The sequence below is a fragment of the Sorex fumeus genome, unplaced genomic scaffold (assembly GCF_029834395.1).
Source record: "Sorex fumeus unplaced genomic scaffold, SorFum_2.1 ptg000024l, whole genome shotgun sequence".
Taxonomy (NCBI): Eukaryota; Metazoa; Chordata; class Mammalia; order Eulipotyphla; family Soricidae; genus Sorex; species Sorex fumeus.
Window position 1 is genome coordinate 21,688,323 of NW_026606081.1, and position 20,783 is coordinate 21,709,105.

The 20,783-nt window shown below is 59.8% G+C and overlaps 1 protein-coding gene across 1 annotated transcript in view; it reads left to right on the plus strand.

The window, feature by feature from the left end:
* Positions 1-20,783, plus strand: part of KCNAB1 (potassium voltage-gated channel subfamily A regulatory beta subunit 1) — a 45,541-nt gene that overhangs the window by 4,396 nt on the left and 20,362 nt on the right. The window contains exon 2 of the mRNA XM_056114393.1: positions 14,580-14,623. Within this exon, the coding sequence (XP_055970368.1) occupies positions 14,580-14,623 (44 nt within the window). The remainder of the gene's footprint in view (positions 1-14,579; positions 14,624-20,783) is intronic.

The following is a 20,783-nucleotide window of genomic DNA, read 5'->3' on the forward strand; positions in this document are numbered from 1 at the left end:
ACCGCAGCTGGGAAAGGACCAAGAAGTTCTGCTCTGTGGTCACTCACTGTCCAGGCCTCCGGAGGCTCTCAGAAGCTGTGCTCCCCTCCCCCTGAGCCAGGCCATGCTCTGCGGGGCCCTTTGCTCTGCCCAGGTGCCCAGTCGGCAGTTACTCAGCAGTTACTTCTTGTCTCCACTCTGTTCCCTGCTGAGTTCGGGCCGCAGGGTGGCCCAGCTGTGCGCTGCCTCACTGGCCGTGTTTTCTTTTCTTTTTTCAAGTTTAATTTTATTTTTGTAAAATTGTTCCAGTGATTTATTGCATTTCTTATTCCAACCAATCCCACCCCCGTTACGCCTCCCCACCACCATTATTTCCTATTTTCCCAGCCACCAACCAAGGCTGCCCGACAGCAGTCCCGAAACGATTTATTTTGTGTTGCTGGTTATGATTCATTCTCTAAAAGTGATCAAAAGAGATTTCCTTAGAACAAGGTGTGTGGAGGTTGTTGCGACTCACCCTGGGGCCATCAGGCCCTTGTGTAAGAGGCTGCTGCCTTGTTCGTACAGGGTGAGCCTTGTGTGTGTATGTTCTTTTTATTTCATTTTTATTTATTTATTTATTTATTTTGCTTTTTGGGTCACACTCGGCAATGCATAAGGGTTCCTCCTGGCTCTGCACTCAGGAATTACTCCTGGCTGTTCTCAGGGGACCATTTGGGATGCCGGGGATCGAATCCGGGTCAGCCACTTGCAAGGCAAACGCCCTACCCACTGTGTTATAGCTCCAGCCCTATAAAATTATTTTTATTAAATTATTATTTTTTTATTAGTGAAACACCATGAGGTACAGTTGTAGACTTACAAATTTTTGTGCTTGCGTTTCAGTTATACAATGATCGAGTACCCATCCCTCCACCAGTGCCCATTCTCCACCACCACGGATCCCAGTATCCCTCCCCTCCCCTCCCATCCCACCCTGCCTCTGTGGCAGGGCATTCCCTTTTGTTTTCTCTCTCCTTTTGGGTGCTGTGGTTTGCAAAAGAGGATTTGCATTCATCTGGGGAACATAAAGTAACAAAATAGGAGACCCAAGAATAGCCGAGATAAGTACCAGGAGGTTCGCTCCACGGCTTGGAGGCCAGCCGCACGTGCTAGGGGAAAAAGCAGCTCAGATAGAGAAGGGAGCACCAAATAAAGGGTGTTGGGAGGATCCTCCCAGGATGGGAGATGCGTGCTGAGAGTAGACTCTAGACCGAACATGGTTGCCATTCAGTTCCTCGTATGTGTGTGTGTGTCTGTGTGTGTGTGTGTGTGTGTGTTCTTAATCGAGATTGGCTGTTTCTGCTTTGCATCCCTTGCAGCGTGGTGAGCTGCTCCAGGCATGTCAGTGACGCAGTTTGTCACCGTGTGCTCCAGGAATCCTAAAAGGTTGATGGGGCGATATAGCTGGGGTTAACTGCTTAACTGGTCGGTGACCCTAGAGACTGGAGGCCTCTGCAGCTCACTGTCTCTCTCGAGATTTATCTATGAGTCTCTGGAGGAGTGGAGGAGCAGCTCGTGGTGGGCGTGGCTGCCAGGCTGGGGGTTGACGGGGTGGGGTGTGTTCGCCCTTTCCCGACTCCACTCGAGCCTGGAGATTCTGGTCGCAAAACCGGCATACCTGAGTTTCTCAACAGGTTCACTTAGGGACTAGGCTCACCTGAGCACGGCGGCCCTGGGTTCTGGGGGGTCTTTGGCTGCGGGTGGAGGGGCTCGCCTGGGTTTGAAATTCAGCTGGTGTGAATTTATATATTTTTATTTTGGCTGGAGCGATAGCACAGCGGGTAGGGCGTCTGCCTTGCACGCAGCCAACGTGGCCGACCCGAGTTCAATTCCTCCGCCCCCCTCGGAGAGCCCGGCAAGCTACCGAGAGTATCTCGCCCGCACGGCAGAGCCTGGCAAGCCACCTGTGATGTATTCGATATGCCAAACACAGTAACAACAAAATCTCCAATGGAGACGTTACTGGGCCCGCTCGAGCAAATCGATGATCAACGGGAGGGCTTTTACTTTTACTTTTATTTATTTATTTTATTTATTTATATATTTGATATTCACCAGTCTGGGGGCTTCTCTAATGGCTGTACCTTCTGCTGTGGGACCCAGTCTCCCTCCCCCAGGCCCCGGGAGGGCTGGCTGACGGCAGAATGGTCTCACAGCCCCGATGAAGCCCTTGCCCCCTCCCCCCGACGTGCTGTGTCCCTGTGGTTCCCATCAGAACCTTCTGGAAGCCCCGCCATGCTTTCCTGCTCAGAACGGACCGCTCGGCCCATCTGGTCCACCCTGGGGAGAAATCTGTCTCGCATTCCCGACTTGTCAAGTCGTCCTGGAGAAACGCTCGTCTCCTGGGCGCTTTCTAAGAATCGGGATCACTTGTTGGCTGGGCGCTAGAGGAGGCCAGGCAGAGGGTGAGGGGGGCCGCACGCAGGAACCCCCAACCGTTCTGGACGTGCCCGCAGCCCCAGATAAGGTCCTTTCTCTTGCCTGGACCCAGCACCAAGGGAGAAGAGGCAACAGGGGACAGCCCTGCCCCTGCCCCTTGCCCCTTGCCCTCCACCTCCTGCCCTCTGCCCTCTGCCCTCTGCCCTCCGCCGGGCTGCTCAGGTGAGCTTGGCTGCTTCTCCCTGCAAACGCTCGGCTTTCCCTGGGACAAATCTCTGAAACGCGCCGAGATTCGTTTTAGTTTCCTGCCTCCCTGGCCTGTTGCTCCATCGACCCCTTTGGGCCTTTGCTCCCTGACCACCACTGTGCTACCCGTCTCGTGGCCTTTTGCATGGACCCTGCCGGCTCGGGGCCCGAGGTCCCAGCTGCACAGCTCAGCAGAGCCACCGGGAAATGCGTTTCACGGTCGTACTCAGTGTCCTGGACAAGCCATCGCGGCTGCCTCTGCAGCCCTGCCCCGACGTTTGACACGTTCATGAGGGCGTGTGACTCCTGGCAGGGCTGGAGGGGACACGACTCTTCCTGAGGAGTTGGACCACACCTGGGGCTCAGGGCTGACTCCCAGCTCTGTGCTCAGGGTCACTCCTGGGCCTGTGCTCAGGGCTGACTCCTGGCTCTGTGCTCGGGGTCACTCCTGGCTCTGTGCTCAGGGTCACTCCTGGGTCTGTGCTCAGGGCTGACACCTAGCTCTGTGCTCGGGGTCACTCCTGGCTCTGTGCTCAGGGTCACTCCTGGCTCTGTGCTCAGGGCTGACTCCCAGCTCTGTGCTCAGGGTCACTCCTGGCTCTGTGCTCAGGGTCACTCCTGGCTCTGTGTTCGGGGTCACTCCTGGCTCTGTGCTCAGGGTCACTCCTGGGTCTGTGCTCAGGGTCACTCCTGGCTCTGTGCTCGGGGTCACTCCTGGCTGTGTGCTCAGGGTCACTCCTGGGTCTGTGCTCAGGGCTGACTCCTGGCTCTGTGCTCGGGGTCACTCCTGGCTGTGTGCTCAGGGTCACTCCTGGGTATGTGCTCAGGGCTGACTCCTGGCTCTGTGCTCGGGGTCACTCCTGGATGTGTGCTCAGGGTCACTCCTGGGTATGTGCTCAGGGCTGACTCCTGGCTCTGTGCTCGGGGTCACTCCTGGCTCTGTGCTCGGGGTCACTCCTGGCTCTGTGCTCGGGGTCACTCCTGGCTCTGTGCTCGGGGTCACTCCTGGCTCTGTGCTCGGGGTCACTCCTTGCTCTGTGCTCAGGGTCACTCCTGGTGGTGCTGGCGGACAACCTGGAATGCCAGGGATGGAGCCCAAGATGCCTTCTTTGGGGAGTCCCCTCCCCGCGGTGAGGGCTACATGTACAGTTGGGCTTCTGCATGTGTGCCCTGGGGAACATTTGGGACCCATGAAGAAGACCCAGAAAGTGGGGTCCTGCAGCACCCCCTCTGCCCTCGGGGCTCAGGGGCTGCTCTGTGCTGCTGCCAGCCTGTTCAGCTGCGGTCTTGGAGGCCCTGGCTCCTGTGTGCCTGACTGCTAGCGCCCCCAGATTGGGTGTTCCTGGTGCTGGTGGGAGGGGAGCCACACTGCCCACTGAGCCGCCTTTCCTGGGACCCTCCCTGTGTTGGCGGGGGGAGGGGCTGAGTGTTGGGGCATGCTCAGTCTGACTGCACAGCGTGTGGCAGGGCAGCCGAGGGACAGCAGGGGGAGCGAGGCACCTGAGGGTGTGACCGGGTTGCCTCACACACTGAGGGGATGCATCACCCAGGGACACCAGCAGGACCGATGCTGGTATGGTGCCGTAGTGCTTGTCTCTTCAAGTGGCCTTGGGGGCCCGGGACTGGGGGGGCTCCTTGCATCCAGAGCTGCCTCCACACATGCCGCCTGCCCTCACTTGTGTGTGTCCACAGCGTGACCAGACATCCCTTCCCAAAGAGACAGCCCTGCGCCCGCACCTGGGTTGTGTATATTGTTGGTTTCATGGTTCTTTGCTGGTTTTGTGGTTCTTTGCTGGTTTTGTGGTTATTTGTTGGTTTTGTGGTTCTCTGCTGGTTTTGTGGTTCATTGTTGGTTTCGTGGTTCTTTGTTGGTTTTGTGGTTCTTTGTTGGTTTTGTGGTTCCTTGCTGGTTTTGTGGTTCTTTGCTGGTTTCGTGGTTCTTTGTTGGTTTCATGGTTCATTGTTGGTTTTGTGGTTCATTGTTGGTTTCATGGTTCTTTGCTGGTTTCATGGTTCTTTGTTGGTTTCGTGGTTCATTGTTGGTTTCGTGGTTCTTTGCTGGTTTTGTGGTTCACTGTTGGTTTCGTGTTTCAATGTTGATTTTGTGATTCTTTGCTGGTTTTGTGGTTCTTTGCTGGTTTCGTGGTTCTTTGTTGGTTTCATGGTTCATTGTTGGTTTTGTGGTTCATTGTTGGTTTCATGGTTCTTTGCTGGTTTCGTGGTTCATTGTTGGTTTCATGGTTCTTTGCTGGTTTCGTGGTTCTTTGTTGGTTTTGTGGTTCTTTGCTGATTTTGTGCTAATTTTCCTATTGTTGGTTTCACGCTGATTTTTGGTTTTGTGCTTTCTGTCGCTTTCGCGCTCCTGTTTGTGCTGGCTGTGCTGAGAGTCCTTTTCCTGGTGAACTGACCCGGTGGGGGGCAGGCGGGCTCGTCCTTGGGTCAGGGAGCTCAGCCCTCAGTGCCCAGCGCCTGTGTAGCCCAGTGCAGCTCTGGCCCAGCAGATGTGGGCCAGGCCACCTAAGGCCATGCCCCCTGCACGCTGTGACCGGGCTCAGCATTGTGTCCCCAGCTGCCCCGTGGCCTCCCAGGAGGGTCCCCTGTGCTCTGGCCTGGCCCACCTGCGTTGGCACACTGTCCTGGCCACTCTGCTGTGGGTGCCGCCTCCCAGGAGGAAAGGTGCCTGGCTATTCTGGGCTCTGAGCACCTTGCCACCACTCATGGCGCGGCCTTGGCGCAGAAGGCACTGAGTTCCAGACACCAGCTTGCAAGTCAACTCGGGGGCCTCGTGCTATTTATAAGCTGATGTCGTTGGAATTTCATTTTAGCTTTCAGCTAGTGAGGCAGGAGCTCAACGGCTCCAGCAGCGCATCCTGGCGTCTTCTCCAGCAGAGATGGGGCAGGGAAGGCACACACCTCGCGGGTGGCCAGCGCAGCCCTGTAGGACCTGGGTCACACATGCAGATGGACGGACAGATGGCTGAGACGCAGCCCCGGTGCCCCCTGGGCTGCCTGGGCCCCCTCTCCCAGGGGCCTCCAGATATCTCTGAACAGCTCGTCCGGGACCCACTTCCTCTGGCATGGCTGACCACTGGCCACCAGCTCCACACTCCTGAACACCAGGGGGCAGGAGGGACCGGCCACGGGGAGGAAACCTCCCAGCGCTGTGTCCAGGCGTCTGGGGGGGCAGGAGCTCAGGTTAAGGACGGGCTGTGTGGCCTCCTGCTGTGACCCATGCAGGTTGGGGGTGTGTGTGCAGGAGGGTGGGGCTGTGCCCACAGCTCTCCCCCTCAGTGTCAGTCACGCGGGCTGATCCAGCAGGACGGTGTCTGGGGCCAGGCAGTGTCACGGGTATTAGGGCTATGCAGACGGAGTCGCTGCCACGGGATCTGCGATCGCGCAGAGTGGACCCTGCGTGCACGGTTGTTTGTGTGATCGGGAGTGCGTGGCTTTGCACGTCGTACATCCCATCTGTGCCGGTGCCTATGGCCCCAAGTTTGTGCACCCCGAGGGGAATCCCCCCTGCCCCCTCATGAGTCAGCTGCCCCTCCCCCCGTCCCCTCCCAGTCAGCAGGAGTCTGCGGGGTCACGGGGAGGTGTGCGGGTAGCGGGACTGAAGGAGTCTGGTCAGAGCAAGGCCTTCGCTCCTCAGCACCTGGCAGAGATCCAGTGAAGCCTGAGGCTCGCTGTTCGTTTCTCGCACCCGTGCCCGCAGGGCCAGGACCCCACCAGGTGCATCCTGTGGCCCTGTGAGTCTGAGCTGCCGAGATGCTGTCCGCTCTGCGCATACCCCAGACCACACCCTGCAGGTCTGCCTGGCAATGGGCAAGTGGCCGCTGGGCACACACAGGGTCTCAGGCTTGTCCCTGGCCGCCCTGATGAGGAGACGGGCTCCAGGGTCACCCTGCTCTGGGCTTCCTGGGCACCACAGAACCACCCGGGGCAGAGCCCGGGAACCAGCCGGGTTGGGGTACGGGGCCGGGAAGGAGTCAGGATGGGGCCTGGACGGGGCCGGGCCCTTCGTGTGGTGCAGCTGTCAGAGCTGCCACGTGTCCCCAGCCCTGTGACGTCCGCTCGGCTGGCAGGAGGCCCACGTGCGCTGAGACGTAGTGTTTGATCTGAGATGCCATGGCCGGGCCTGAGAGATGAATGAGTGAATGCTCAGCTCAGGGAGGCCACCTCCCCCTCCCTCCCCCCCTCCCCCCCTTCTCTCTCTCACTCACCCCTGCTTCCTCCTGTCAACCAGCTCTCCCCTCTCCCTCCCCCCCCTTCACCCCTGCTCTCTCTGTGCTCCTGTCTCCACCCCTCTCTCCGGGCTTGCCCTCCCTCCTCTTCTCTCCTTCCCACTATGCTGATTGGCAGCCAGATGCTGACCGCTGCCTTCCCTGATTCCAGCCTCGGGGTGGAGCCTTTCAGTGTGCCGCCATGACGCAGCCTTTCCCAGGGGTCTTTGCGGGGCCCTTTACCAGAAGAGGGACCGACTCCACCTCTCCTTCAGGTGGCTGAGTTGTGGGTCCTTCAATCATGTTTGGATGCCAGAGATGTGCCCCTTTCAGGTACAAGGACCTTGGCTGGATTCCCGGCAGCACCAAAAAAAAAAAAAACACAAAAAAACAAACCTAAGTCATGTTGGTACTTGTTAGTGAAACGAGAGCAGCACATGTGCTGCGGCTCATGCACTTCCGGCCCTGAACAGCGTTCAAATGCCCGTGAAGTATTTTATTGGACCCAGAGCTGATGGCGCTTTGGCAACACAGAGTCCTGAGGACACAGGCTGGGGCAGCCTCCGGACCCTGATGGGTCAACGTGACATCTTGAACACAGTGAGACTTAAGAGCAGCTGTTGTCTGTCGCATGGGGTGAGGGCTGGTGGGGGGTGGGCCGGAGGGGACAGTCCTGGCCTGACGATCGTGCGCTCATGCGGCTGCGAGCACCCCGTCCCCGAGTCAGGCCCCTTTCTCCAGACCTGGGAAGGACAGTCCGGCGTCCGCGGTCACTACGGAGGCTGCGTCTCAGCTGGGCCTACTGCCTTCAAGGCACACGTTACGAATGTGCTCGCCCTGAGATGGCGTGCTCCGAGCCCCTCCCTCCCAAGCCTGAGTCCCCCAGGGCTGCAGTGGATGCCTTCCTCGCTCTGTGTCCAAGGCAGTCGGAGGCGATTCTGATGGAGAAGCTGTGTCCTCCCTGTGCGAGGCTGAGAACATGAGCCCCCAAGCTGGATAGTTCAGTCCTTCTACCCTGGGGTGCCTGCTGCGGGCAGAGCCGTGGCTGGGCAGCAGCACCTGGGCGGGACCCTTAGCCAGAGGAACACGGCTCAGCCCGCCCCGGGGCAGGCTGCGGGGGGTGGGGTGGGGCCCTAACCCCAGCCCCTCACTGCCGCCTGTCACCCCCAGCCCCGAGCAGGTGAGGACCAGTGGGGGGGAGGGGGCTGGGACAAAGGCAAGGAAAGGAGAGGGCATTTGGGGCCAGGTCCTGCTGGGGGCCTGGGCCTGCTGCCCCTGAGCCCGGCCCGAGCGAGAGCCGCCAGCAGGCTGGTCCCGGGCACTGCCAAGCAGGCTTCTGCGTTTGTGTATTTCTCATTTCCGTTGCATCCTGCCCCCCAGGCCAGGAAGGGCTACGGTGGGGGTCCTCCCCTCGGGGTTCCGCATGTCGGAAGGGAGTGTGGATGACCTGCCAGCTCTCCGTGCTGTCGGGAGCTGCCCACCAACTCAGAATGTTCTAGAATCACCGAGTCCGCCCACAGATGAGCTCCTGTACAGCTCCCTCCCGCCAGCCCCTGCCGCCCAAGAGGGTGTTGGAGATAGTGGGGCACCCGCTTGCCGGCCTGACTCTCACTGGGCAGGACAGACGCCCCGTCCCCTGGCTGCTTCCTGCCTCGCTGCCTGAAACCTGGTGCTGGGTCTGGGAGTGGCCATCGGCCTGAGTGGACTCCGTTGTCGTTGCTCCCCTCCAGGCTGTGGGCAGCTCCCTCCCCAGTGCGGGGTTTCCCAGGGGGTTCCCAGGGGTGCAGGTCTGGGGTCCTGGGTGCATGGGCTGCAGGGGTCCTGGGGAGCACAGCTTCCCCCTCCCCCCACGCAGAGCCCCCACACTTGCTGCTTTTAGAGGGTCAGCAAAGCTGCTTGAAGCTGGGAAGGCCACGGCCCGGCCGCCATGTCTGAGCTCGCAAGCTGAGCTCTGCTCCTCAGCTGCTCCCGACTCCAGTTAGGGGTGTGCCGGGCAGTGCCGGGGCGTGCAGGGGGAGACAGGCCGCGGGGCTGGGGGGTCTCTGACCACTGCCCTCCACAGTCCAGGTGGTCAGCCTCAGCCGCACCCCAGGGCCCTGCTGCCCTCTGTCCCTGCCTGAGGGTGTTGCGTGCTGCTCTGGCCTGTAAGGGCCGGTCACAGCAGTGTCCCCTGCCTGCCGCCCAGACTCCTCCCTCCCTCCCGGGTGCCCTGTCCTGGAGACTCTGCAACCCTGGCCCTGCCCTCGGCAGCACAGCCAGTCCCTGGATCCCCTGTAAGGCCACTGCCCCTGGAGGCCCCTCAGCCCAAGCCAGGGCACCTCTGCTGGGGACAGCGACTCGGGGGTCTCTGGAGCCCGGGCCCTCGTAAGCAGGACACTGCCCCCTGCCCCAGCTTGCCCTTTGGGGCCTGCCCAGCTGGAAGCTGACGCCTTCTCGGGGCCCAGCGCCTGTTTGGGACATTCGCAGGTGGGGACTGGCTGCAGGGCATCTGTGGCAGTGGAAGGTTCCAGATACCAGGAAACCGAAGGCTCTGGGAGCTCGGGAAGCCCCTGAGTGCTGAGAGCAGATGCGAGGTGAGCCCAGCTGACCTGGGCAGAGGCGGAGCTACCCTAGAGGCTTCCTGCGAAGACCCTGGCCCAGGGCCGCGCTGCCTTCCCCTCACTCCCCTCCGCCCCTCGGAGGGCCCGGGGCCTGTGTCCACCCTCCTTGTTACAGGCCAAGAGGCAGCCGGCAACTCCCCCCGACACGCTGTGGCCCCATGTCCCCCCACGCTGACACACACTGGCTGGCTGTGGCCCCAACTAATGGCTCCCACTTGGCCACCTGGGCCGCCTCCCTGCACGGGTCCAGTCTGGCGGCCAGGCCCTGCCCACTTCACTTTCTTCTAGGAGCTTTGCGGGATCCCTTCCCCCCAGTTTGAGAAAGACACCAGGAAACTACAAAATGTGTGACAGATGGGCCCTGAGGCGCCTCCCAAACAGCCTTCAGGCTCCATCTGCAGGGGGACCCTCGGGGCTGCAGGGGGACCCCAGCTGCCCAGCCCAGCGCATGCCCGGAGCTATGCCCAAGCTGCTCCGCTGCCCGGTGCCAGCTAGCCAGCCCAGGCAGCAGCGTGGACCCTGGCTTCCCATCCAAGCACTGTGGTGTGAGGTTGTCAGGGCTCTGGGCGGTGGTCACCCGACAGGGCGGTGCCCGGTCCACGTACCCCTGCAGGCCAGGAGCCGCACCTCTGTCCCCACCCCGCCGATCTGCTTCCTCTGATGTGAGACTGAGTGGGAGCCTCCAGCTCCACTGCTCTGAGCTTGCACACAGTGAAAGAGAACCAGCGAGTGCCTTCGTGGCTGAGGACGTGGCCCAGGGACATTACCGGGGACATGGCTGGGGCCGAGCGTCTGCTGCATGCCATTAGCCCAGGCTTGATCCCTGGCAACCCCAGATGCTGCCCAAGAACCTCCAGGAGTGATTCCTGAGTACAGAGCCAGGCGTTAGCCCTGCACATTGCCATGTGTGCCCCCCCCCCCAAAGATACGTGGCTGGGACGTGGCTCAGAGATGTGACTCAGGGTCATCGCTGGACGTGGTTTAAGGACATCACCGGGGAGGTGTCTCAGGAACGTGGCTGGGATGTGGCTGGAACACGGCCCAGTGTGGTGGCCGTGACATGGCTGGGGACGTGACTCTGGGGAGGTCCTAGGTTCTGGCCTTAAGTGGCAGACGTGTATATCAGATGGAGACGAGAGAGGCCCTGCTCCCTCCTGCCATCTCCTTCTCTTCCTGCTTCTCAAGACTTCTCTAGTGCTGCAGATACATGGTGTTTTTTCAAAGAAATGGATAAAACCCCGTTGGACCGGGGCATCAGATGCCTGATCGATGCTTTCCCTCAAGAGAGGCCCACGGACCTCGCTGGAATCAGCATCTGACAGATGACTTAGGGGGAAAAACATTTTATTTTGTTGCTGCTCCAAGAAAGGTAGAAGGAAACGATGTCTTTGTGCTACCTGCCAGCCGCTGCCATGGAGATGCTGAGCTCTATCAGGAGGCGCCTCCACCCCGGGAACCCGCGCCCACTCGGCAGCACCCAGGAGGGAAAAATACAAGGCCCCGACACCTGGAACCCCAGCCCCGGCCACGGAACGTGACCCGTGCTGGGTTAGAGAGGATAAACGAACATGTCTTTAAAGACAAAGCTGCAAGGGCAGCTTCCAGAGTCGGGGGCCCTGCCTGGTGCCGTGGGGCCTTCGGGAGGCTGGGGACAGCGGGAAAACCAGGCCAGGCCCGACGTGTGTCCCCCACACCCCAGCCCACAGGCTCTCTGTTGCAGGCACACCCCCTGGCTGGCTGGCCCTCTCTGCCCAACCCTTGACAGCTCGGAATGTCGCCTCCGTGCATTCAGAAGTCATTTAAAGTCACACTTTTGGGCTGCCGATCTGCTCTTAGCACCTCTGATTTGTCAACCATCAGCCTCCTTGGCCTGCTGGAGTGAGGCTGGGTTTCGGCTCTCACACCCCATTATCGCCTGCCAAGCTGGCGTTCCCACCATTGCTCAGAGAACGGTTGCAGGCTGCGGGTCGCTTGCAGCGGAACTTGTCACGGTGCTGATGGCGCTGGGCAGGCAGCCGGCCTCGCTCCCCTCTGAGGCCTGGAGGGCCACAATGTGTGCGCCAGAGCTTGGCCCACCCCGGGCTGATGTCACTCATTTCTAATATTAGCGGCTGACGAGTGCGGGCCCGTCCGCAGCAGAGAGCTTTTATCCTGAGGTGAACAGAGGCAGAGGCTGAGCAGGAGCCTGGGGCCGACTTCCTCCTGGTACTTCTGATGCAGCTCAGGAAAAGAAAGACGGTCCTGAAGCACATGGGAAAGTGCTGGGTCTCTGGGAAACGCGGGGTACCTGCCGACTCTCAGGGTGCCCCTTCGTGTGCGTGCGAGGAGAGCGGGAATCGGGTGAGGTTCCGGACTTGTTGGGTCACAGTGTCGCCCGGGTCACAAGGGGGCTAGAGAAGATTCTGGAGCATGCTTGGCCTGGCGGGCTGCTGACCCCGCCGATCGGGATGAGGGGCCCACCAGGAAGTGCGCTTCTGGTTCTGTGTTGGGGCTCTCGAGGGCAAAACTGCTGGTGCAGGCATCTCCGTCCGGGGTGTAACTGGGTCACCCTCTGCACTCAGCCACATGCTGGGCAGGGTCATGGGGGCCCCACTCCTGACGCGGGGGACGAGCCTCCTGCCTTCCCACCTACAGGGGCTCCCGGCAGGACGCAGGGATGGGCTGTGAGAAGTCTCCCCCTGAGCAGCGCCCCAGGGGAAAGCATGCTGAGAGAGAGTTCAGGGACTCCGTCACCCGCACACTGCCACCCCGGGCGCTGTTCTCCTCCCAACGGGTTTGGCCTCGGGTTCCGGAGCAGCTGGTGCTCCGGGTTGAGCTGCAGTGGGACGGAAACGCCACATTTAGCACTTGCAGCCTTGCGTTTTTTTGTGTTTTATTTTGCTGACTGTCCTCAACTTTCTCAAGCTTGCTCTTCCAAACCAGTGTGGTGGCAGAGGGAGCAGTTTGCCCAGATGCTGTCACGAGGCGGCAGGCGCTGTCCCCCTGCCCCCCTCCGTCCCTGCTGCCCTGTCACCTGGCCTTGCCCTCTCTGACTCGTTGCAAAACCTCCCCTGCTGCTCCCCTGGGTCCCCCCCACCTGCCATTCTGAGTCGCGGGGGAGACGCGCCGATGACAGGAAGCCACACCCTAACCCTCTGCACCCACACTGTTACGAAACCAACCCCCACCCACGGGTGCTCCCCGAGATGGCCAGGACTCGCCCTGCTGGGCTGGGGGCTCCTCCTGCCTCCGGGGTCAGAGCAGGTGGTGCGCGGGGCACACGAGAACACTGACCTCCCAGCCCTCTCCAGCCGTCTTTCCTGATCTGGGGTCAAGACCCCAAGCCTCCATATCCGAGTCTCCCGAGGCTGAGAAGCTGCCGTGAGCAGGGCCCCGTGCAGGAGAGGCCCTGGGGGTCCCATGGCACCTGCAGGGGCGGGGGCTTCCCGGGCTGCTCACCACGCAGCCCCATGGGGAAGAGAGTGACTGGGAGCCCTGCTCCGGGGTTCCTTGCGGTGCCCGTTGGCGCAGGAGCGATGAGCAGAGGGAAAGACAGGCAGCAATGCCAGCCCCGGTCTGAGGACCAGGGAGGTGCCCACTGGTTGCCACTATTGGGGGGGCGTGTCACACCAGCTCCAGTGACCCAGCACCCATGTCCCTCTGCTGTGGGCAGCTCTGGGGTGGGACTGTGATGACCCCCCCCCACAAGGGACTCTGGCGCCTGGTCTCCTGTCCTGGAAGTGCAGGGGGTGTCAAGGGGTGGAAATGGGAAGGAAGAACCAAGCCCAGGACTCTGCTCAGCCTCTCACAAGGTGGCTCTTACTGGCCTCGGCACGTCTGCTTGGGGACAATGGTCTCTCAGTCAGGTTGTTGTTACTCAGCCAACAATTAACACATGGTCTGTCTTCATGTGTCAGCCCTGAGAATACCGTGTCACCATATGCCAGCTCTGTGAGAATGTGTCCCTCTGTCACCTGCGTGTCAGCAACATGAGACCATGTCCCCGTGTGTCAGTCTCGGTGAGACTGTTTCCCCATGTGTCAGCGCTGTGAGACAGTGTTCATCTGTGTCAGCCTCTCTGAGACCGTGTCCCCATGTGTCAGCTCCATGAGACCATGTCCCCAGGTGTCAGTCTCTGTGAGACTTTGTCCCAGGAGTCAGTCTGAGAGAATGTGTCCCACGTGTCAGTCTCTGTGAGACAGTGTTCATGTGAGTCTGTGTTCTAGTGTGTCAGCTCTGTGAGACTATGTCCCAGTGTGTTAGTCTCTGTAAGACTGTGTCCCCCTCTGTTAGCTTTGTGAGACTGTGTCCTGCGTGTCAGCTTTGTGAGACTGTGTTATAATCAGCTCTGTGAGATGGTGTCTGGGTGCATCAGTCTCTGTGAGACTGTGTTCCCCCTCTGTTAGCTTTGTGAGACTGTGTTCATGTGTGTCAGCTTTGTAAGACTGTGTTCATGTGTGCCAGCTCTGTGAGACTGTACCTGCATGTGTCAGCTCTGTGAGACTACGTCCCTGTGTGTTAGTCTCTGTGAGACTATATCTTTGTTTGTTAGCTCTGTTAGACTGTGTCCTGTGTATCAACTCTGTGAGACTGTGTCTAGGTGTGTCAGTCTCTCTGAGACTGTGTCTCCCTCTTAGGTCTGTGAGACTGTGTCCTCCCCTGTCAGCTCTGTGAGACTGTGTCTGGGTGCGTCAGTCTCTGAGGCTATGTCCCCCTCTTAGCTCTGTGAGACTGTGTTCATGTGTATCAGCTCTGTGAGTCTGTGTCTCGGTGTGTCAGTCTCTGTGAGACCGTGTCCCCCTGTCAGCTCTGAGCACGTGTCCACATGTGTCAGACTCTGAGCATGTGTCCCTGTATGTCAGGCTGTGGTGGAAGATGTGTCTCGGGGGTGGATGAGTTGCTTCCTTGCCCCTGAGCTAGAGATCACATTCCGGGAGAGGGAGGAAGCAGCACTTCTGTGGATGAGTCAGTCAAGATGACAGTTTGGGGTGAAACACCTCCTGGGGGTGCTGTGTGCTGATCCTGTGGAGTCTGTGCCTTTTGGGGTGACAAGGGCGGCCAGGCAGGGTTGGGGCACCGCAAACCCAGGCACAGTCCCTCCAAACACTGACACATGTCGCTTTTTCTGTTCCAGGAATCTCGGCAAATCGGGACTCAGAGTTTCTTGCTTGGGTCTTGGTGAGTACTTGGGGATGGGGGTGGGGCACAGCTGGGAGAGGGCGGGAGCTGGTCTGACTGCCACCACCATGCTGCCCTCCTGGCTCGGGCTCATGTCCTCAGCCCTGTGGAGCCCTGAGGGTGGGAATGGACCTGCAGCCGGCTGCTGCAGTCCCCCTGGGCCTCGCTCCTGCCTGAGTGCCTTCATTTCCCTCTGCTGGACCTTCTCTCTGTGCTGTGAGATGTTTCGTCACTGACTAGGCACTGTGGGGCGCGGTGACGGGAGAGGCAGAGGGGCTCTTCCCCCAGGATGTAAGTCCATTTGGACGTCCACTTACTGGCTTGGGGTCACACCCGAAAACCTGGCATGCTGGCCGGGCCCCCTACGCCACGGAGTGTCTCTGGCCCAAACACAGCTGCCAGACAGAGGGGCTGACAGAGGGGCTGTGGGCAGGGTCTATCCCCAGCACCCCGGAAGGCTGTGGCGGCCAAGTCCCACCACTGGGCTGTTGGCCGGAAGCAGGTGCCAAGTCCCGAGGAGCAGGGCGAGGGAGCCTCAGACTCCGTGGGGACTCTTGGGAATGAGGGGAGCTGAGACGGGGGTGGCAGGGCACAGTGGGGTGCAGGGTGCAGTGGGGCGTGGCGGGGTCCCATGGGGTGCAGGGTTAACAGAGGGATGAGAAGGGATGACATGCCCTGGGGGAAGCGCCTGCAGGGAGCATCTGTGTCTGAGTGGGGTCCATGGGGGGCCGCACTCCAGGGGCACCTTCACTTTGTTCCCGAAAGGGAAGGGGACTCAGCCTTCCCTGGCAGTGGTGGCTGCCACTGGCCCCTGGATCCACTGCCTCTGGGTACTGCTGTCCACTCACAAGCCGAGGCGCAGCCTGACTCAGAAGTGGCTCTGCTGGCCCCGGGTCAGGACGTGTGGGCTCTGGGAAGCGTCCCCCCATGGCTCAGCGGAGCCAGGTTCGGGATGAGGCCAGCGTGGAGTAACAGTCAGAGGGCTTGGAAGCTGGCAGCCACGGCCTCGGTGACACCGGGACCAGCCCCAGGCTGAGCCGACCTGCCTCAGCTTCTCCCAGAGCCTGAGACTGGACAGGAAGACTGGAGGACAGAGGGCCAAGAGCTGGACTTCATGTGGTTGCTAGAATGTCCCAGAGCTGTCCCCACAAGCAGAGAAGTAACGCAGCAGAAGAGTAAAGCCATGAAGTAATGCAGCAGAGGAATAATGCGGCAAAAGAGCAACACAGTGAAATAACATAGCAGAGGAGTAATGCAGCAGAGTGATGCGGCAGAGGAGTAACAGCAGAGCAACAGCAGAGTAATACAGCAGAGTAACACGGCAGAATAACACTGCTGAGTAATGCAGTAGAGGAGGAATGCGGCAGAATAACACAGCAGAATTACACAGTCAGAGTTACAGCAGAGTAACGCAGCAGAGGAGCAACAGCAAAATAATGCAGCAGAGTAATGCAGCAGAGTAACAGCAGAGTAATGCAGCAGAGGAGTAACACAGCAGAGTAACACAGCTCAGGCATGTAGCAGAGGAGTAATGCAGCAGAGGAGTAACAGAAAAATAGTGCAGCAGAGTAATGCAGCAGAGTAACAGCAGAGTAACACAGCTGAGGCATGCAGCAGAGGAGTAATGCAGCAGAGGAGCAACACAGCAGAGTAACACAACTGAGGCATGCAGCAGAGGAGTAATGCAGCAGAGGAGCAACAGCAAAATAATGCAGCAGAGTAATGCAGCAGAGTAATAGCAGAGTAACGCAGCAGAGGAGTAACAGCAGAGTAACACAGCTGAGCAATGCAGCAGAGGAGCAACACAGCAGAGTAACACCGCCGAGGAGTAACACAGCAGAGGAGTAACAGAGCAGAGTAACACAGCTAAGTGATGCAGCAGAAGAGTAGTGCAGCAGTGCTGAGTCTTGCATCACTCTGCTATGCCCCATGGTGCTGGACAGGGTCCCAGTTAGACTGGGCTGTCACTCCTGGCAGCCCACGCTCACATCAGCCAGACCTCTCAGAGCGTGCGGAACGTGGCACGTGGGTCTCTGCTGGCACTGGCTAATGCTGAATCTCCGTAATGAGCTGATCCCCCTGTGTGGCCAGGCCCCCTGCCCCCCATGAGCCCCCACGTGTGGCCCCAGGCCTCATCCTGGAAAGGGGAGTCAGGACATGCATGTCTCCCTCTTGTGCAGCCGTTCTCTCTGCAGTGTTTGCAGCCCCAGGAAGCTGCTGCAGCCCCTGATGCTTCCATGTCTGGCCGTGCTCAGGCCCGGGGGGGCTTCAGGGCCTTGGCCTGAGTTCAGGTCCCCGAGATCTTACTCATGCTCCGGGAACCCAGGCCTCTCCCTGTTCAGCTGAGGGACTTTGTGGGGCTTTGCAGAAGGACCGTGACCCTCTCAGCACTGGGCTCTGCTGCTGCCAACACATTTCCAGGTCTGGCTGCCGCGGGGGTGGGGGGCGGGGGGTAGGGCCCACTGCTGGACATGGCTGTGCAAGACAGGCAGGATGGAGGCTGGACCCCTGTGCGGCCAGAGGAGGGGTCGGGCTCCGAGGAGGGGCAGGCACAGACCATCCACGCTGGCGTGAGACACCGACCTTCCTAAAGGCAGCTACTCCGACAGAGGCCATTTCCGGCGAAGACCCTCCTTCTGGGCCTTCTCCCAGCTTTTCTCCACTGGACATGCAGGTGGACTCCAAAGAAAGGGATCACACATCCCAAACCGGGATTGGGCAATTCCGAAATGCTATGCCTAAGAAGTTTCGGAGGGGCGGGTGGTGACGGGGAGGGGTGCACTCCTGGTCCTGTGTGCTTGCATCGCGCCTGGGCTCTCCCAGACCCAGTACGGCCTCCAGGGCACCGTGCCGTCTGCCTGGCTCGGGGGCGTGAGGGAGCATGTGAGCCTGGAGCAAGAGTCTGGGTGACACCCCAGTGTCTTCCTCAGCACAGCCGGGCCCAGAACAGCCCTGGCTCAGGGTGCATTTTCGTCAAGGTGCATTGGCCTGCACCCATCGGTGCTCAGGCCTTGCTCCCGGCCCTGTGGGATCACTTCTGGGGGCTCAGAGGCCATATGTGTTGTGGGGATTAAACTCAGATTGGCCGCGTGCAGAGGAAGTGTCCCCACCCCTGTCCTGCTGAACTGTTGCCCCCGCCCAGTGAGATGAGAATGTCTTGAAAACTCTTCTGCCCTACTTTAGAAGCACTTGGGGGCACTTGGTGAACACCTCCAGTGTTTTGGGGGCCACACTGTACTCAGGACTTACTCCTGGCCTGTGTGGTACCTGGGATCAAACCATGGTTGGTCACATGCAAGGCCAGCGCCACACCCCAGTCCTGTCTTTTGAGCAGGACGTTATTTCTATTTTATGTCTTTTTTTTTTTTTTTTGGTTTTTGGGTCACACCTGGCGATGCACAGGGGTTACTCCTGACTCATGCACTCAGGAGTTACTCCTGGCGGTGCTCAGGGGACCATACGGGGTGCTGGGAATTGAACCCGGGTCGGCCGCGTGCAAGGCAAACGCCCTACCCGCTGTGCTATCGCTCCAGCCCCAATTTTATGTCTGTTTTTGAGCTTGAAGTCATTGCCCCTGTAACATCAGGCTGAGGCTGGCTGTGACTGTCAGACTCAGAGAAGCCAGAGCTGCGGCTGGCTGGTCCTTGGGGGTCGGAAGTCCTGTTAATCGAAGGATTATGCTAAATCATCTTTTATATCCCCTCCTTTCTGTTTCCCTACATTCCTAAAGCTTCTTAGTCAGGCAGCTGGCGAATCATTTTCTATTTCTCCTTTGAGTTTCCAGAGGTATTTAATGCGGCAAGTGCCACAGAGGGTTTCCACGCGCTGATGTAAAGTAGTTTCCCTTCTTTCTGCCGCATGCCTTGGATTTATCTCCTTGGCATTAAAGAAAGCCTCTTGCCCCCCAGGAAGTTCCCTTTTCCCTCCTCACTTCTGGCTGCTGGGGGAGCAGACGCAGAGTGATTCCGGATCAGGACTGCTGGGGGCCGTTCTCCGGGCCCACCACACACGTGTCAGAGCACAGAGCTAATAATGGCTGCGGACTGTCTAGAAGGGTGCCTGGAACACACCCAGACTGCGGACGGCTGCTCCCCTGTCCTGTCCCAGGGCTCACGTGGCCGAGGGTAATCCAGAAGAAGAGGGGGCACACATGCCAGCATGCCTGGCTGTGGTTCGGGGGCAAAGGACTTTCCTCCTACAATTCTTTTAGTCTGGCCGACCCAGGTTCGATTCCCAGCATCCCATATGGTCCCCTGAGCATCGCCAGGAGTAATTCCTGAGTGCAGAACCAGGAGTCACCCCTGTGCGTTGCCGGATGTGACCCAAAAAGCAAAAAAAAAAATTCTTTTAGTCTGTGGGGCAGGGGGAGTGGGGAGTGTGGGCCACACTGCGTCCCTGGGCCTGCCTGTAGAGAGACCGTTGTCTATGTCCCTCTCCCTTTGGCATGGCGTCCCCTCGTCCCGTCCAGGCCATGCCGGTGGCATGACTGTGCCTCCCCGGGCCCCGTGGGATTCCCGCCAGGCCCACTTCCTGCTGCACTCACCCCCAGCAGGCACCTGCATCCACGCCCGCACTCTTGAACCCACAGTGCGATGAACAGGCGTGTGTAGCCCTTCAGAATGGTTTTGCTGCTGGTTGCATTTGGAGCAGGATATCTGTTTCAACTGTGTGGCGAAAAGAGTTCAAACACGCCAGAAAGATTGGTTCACCTGAGCATTTGGGGGCTTCAAGCAAATTCCAAACAGGAGCTGAGGCGCCCTGTGACCCCAGGGAGATGGGGATCCATGGCCACACAGCAGCGGGCCGCGCACGGGGCCTGGGTCATCGCTGGGGGGGAGAGAGTGACGGCCTGGGGTCTCCTGCACCCTGCTCTCCCTTCCCAGAGAGGGTGCGGCCCCAGCTTCTGCTGCCCCACACAGAGCTGCTCCCCACCCCCCCACACACTTGTCTGAGTGTTACTGATGCGGTTCGTGTCCCACAGCACCCCCAGCACCCCCAGCTCTCGGCCTGGGAGCGGTCCTTTAAGGGCAGCGCAGCAAGCAGCGGCCCTGGACGCCCAAGCCCATCCGGCCTAGGACCCGAGAAGGCAGAGGTGGCACTGTCTGTGGGTCATGAGGGAAGTTCCGCAGCGGACCCTGGTGTCACCCCCTTGGATGGCCCCAGCCCTGGCCTGCCCGGTATCACCCAGCCACCCAGGGACCTCATGACGCCTCTGGGGGTCTGAGGCCTCAAACGGTTGGCTGCCTGAGGCCCCTTTGTCTGGTCTCCTGGTGGTTTCTGTCCTCCACGAGTTGCAGGCATGATGGCCACCCTCTACCCCGAACACGCTCTAGTCTTGTCATGGAGGTCACCAAGGGTGGTCACTCTGGGCAGACAGGGCTGCAGGCCATGTTGTTTGAGAGCCCCAGTCACTGCCTGTGCATGTGAACCACCAGCCATGCCGGAACCACCAGCCACTCCGGAATCACCAGCCATGCCAGAACCACTGACATGCTGGAACCCCCAGCCACACTGGAACCACCAGCCACACCAGAACCACCACCATGCTGGAACCCCCAGCCACACCGGAACCACCAGCCACACCAGAACCACCACCATGCTAGAACCCCCAGCCATGCCGGAACCACCAGCCACACCAGAACCACTACCATGCTGGAACCCCCAGCCACACCGGAACCACCAGCCACACCAGAACCACTACCATGCTGGAACCCCCAGCCACACCGGAACCACCAGCCACACCAGAACCACCACCATGCTGGAACCCCCAGCCATGCCGGAACCACCAGCCACACCAAAACCACCACCATGCTGGAACCACCAGCCAAGCTGGAATCATCAACCACACCAGAACCCCAGCCACGCCAGAACCACTGACATGCTGGAACCCCCAGCCACACCGGAACCACCAGCCACACCAGAACTACCACCATGCTGGAACCCCCAGCCACGCCGGAACCACCACCATGCTGGAACCTCCAGCCACGCCGGAACCACCAGCCACACCAGAACCACCACCATGCTGGAACCCCCAGCCACGCCGGAACCACCAGCCATGTTGGAATCATCAGCCACACCAGAACCCCAGCCACGCCAGAACCACCAACATGCTGGAACCACCACCATGTAGGAACCACTGCCATGCTGGAACCACCAGCCA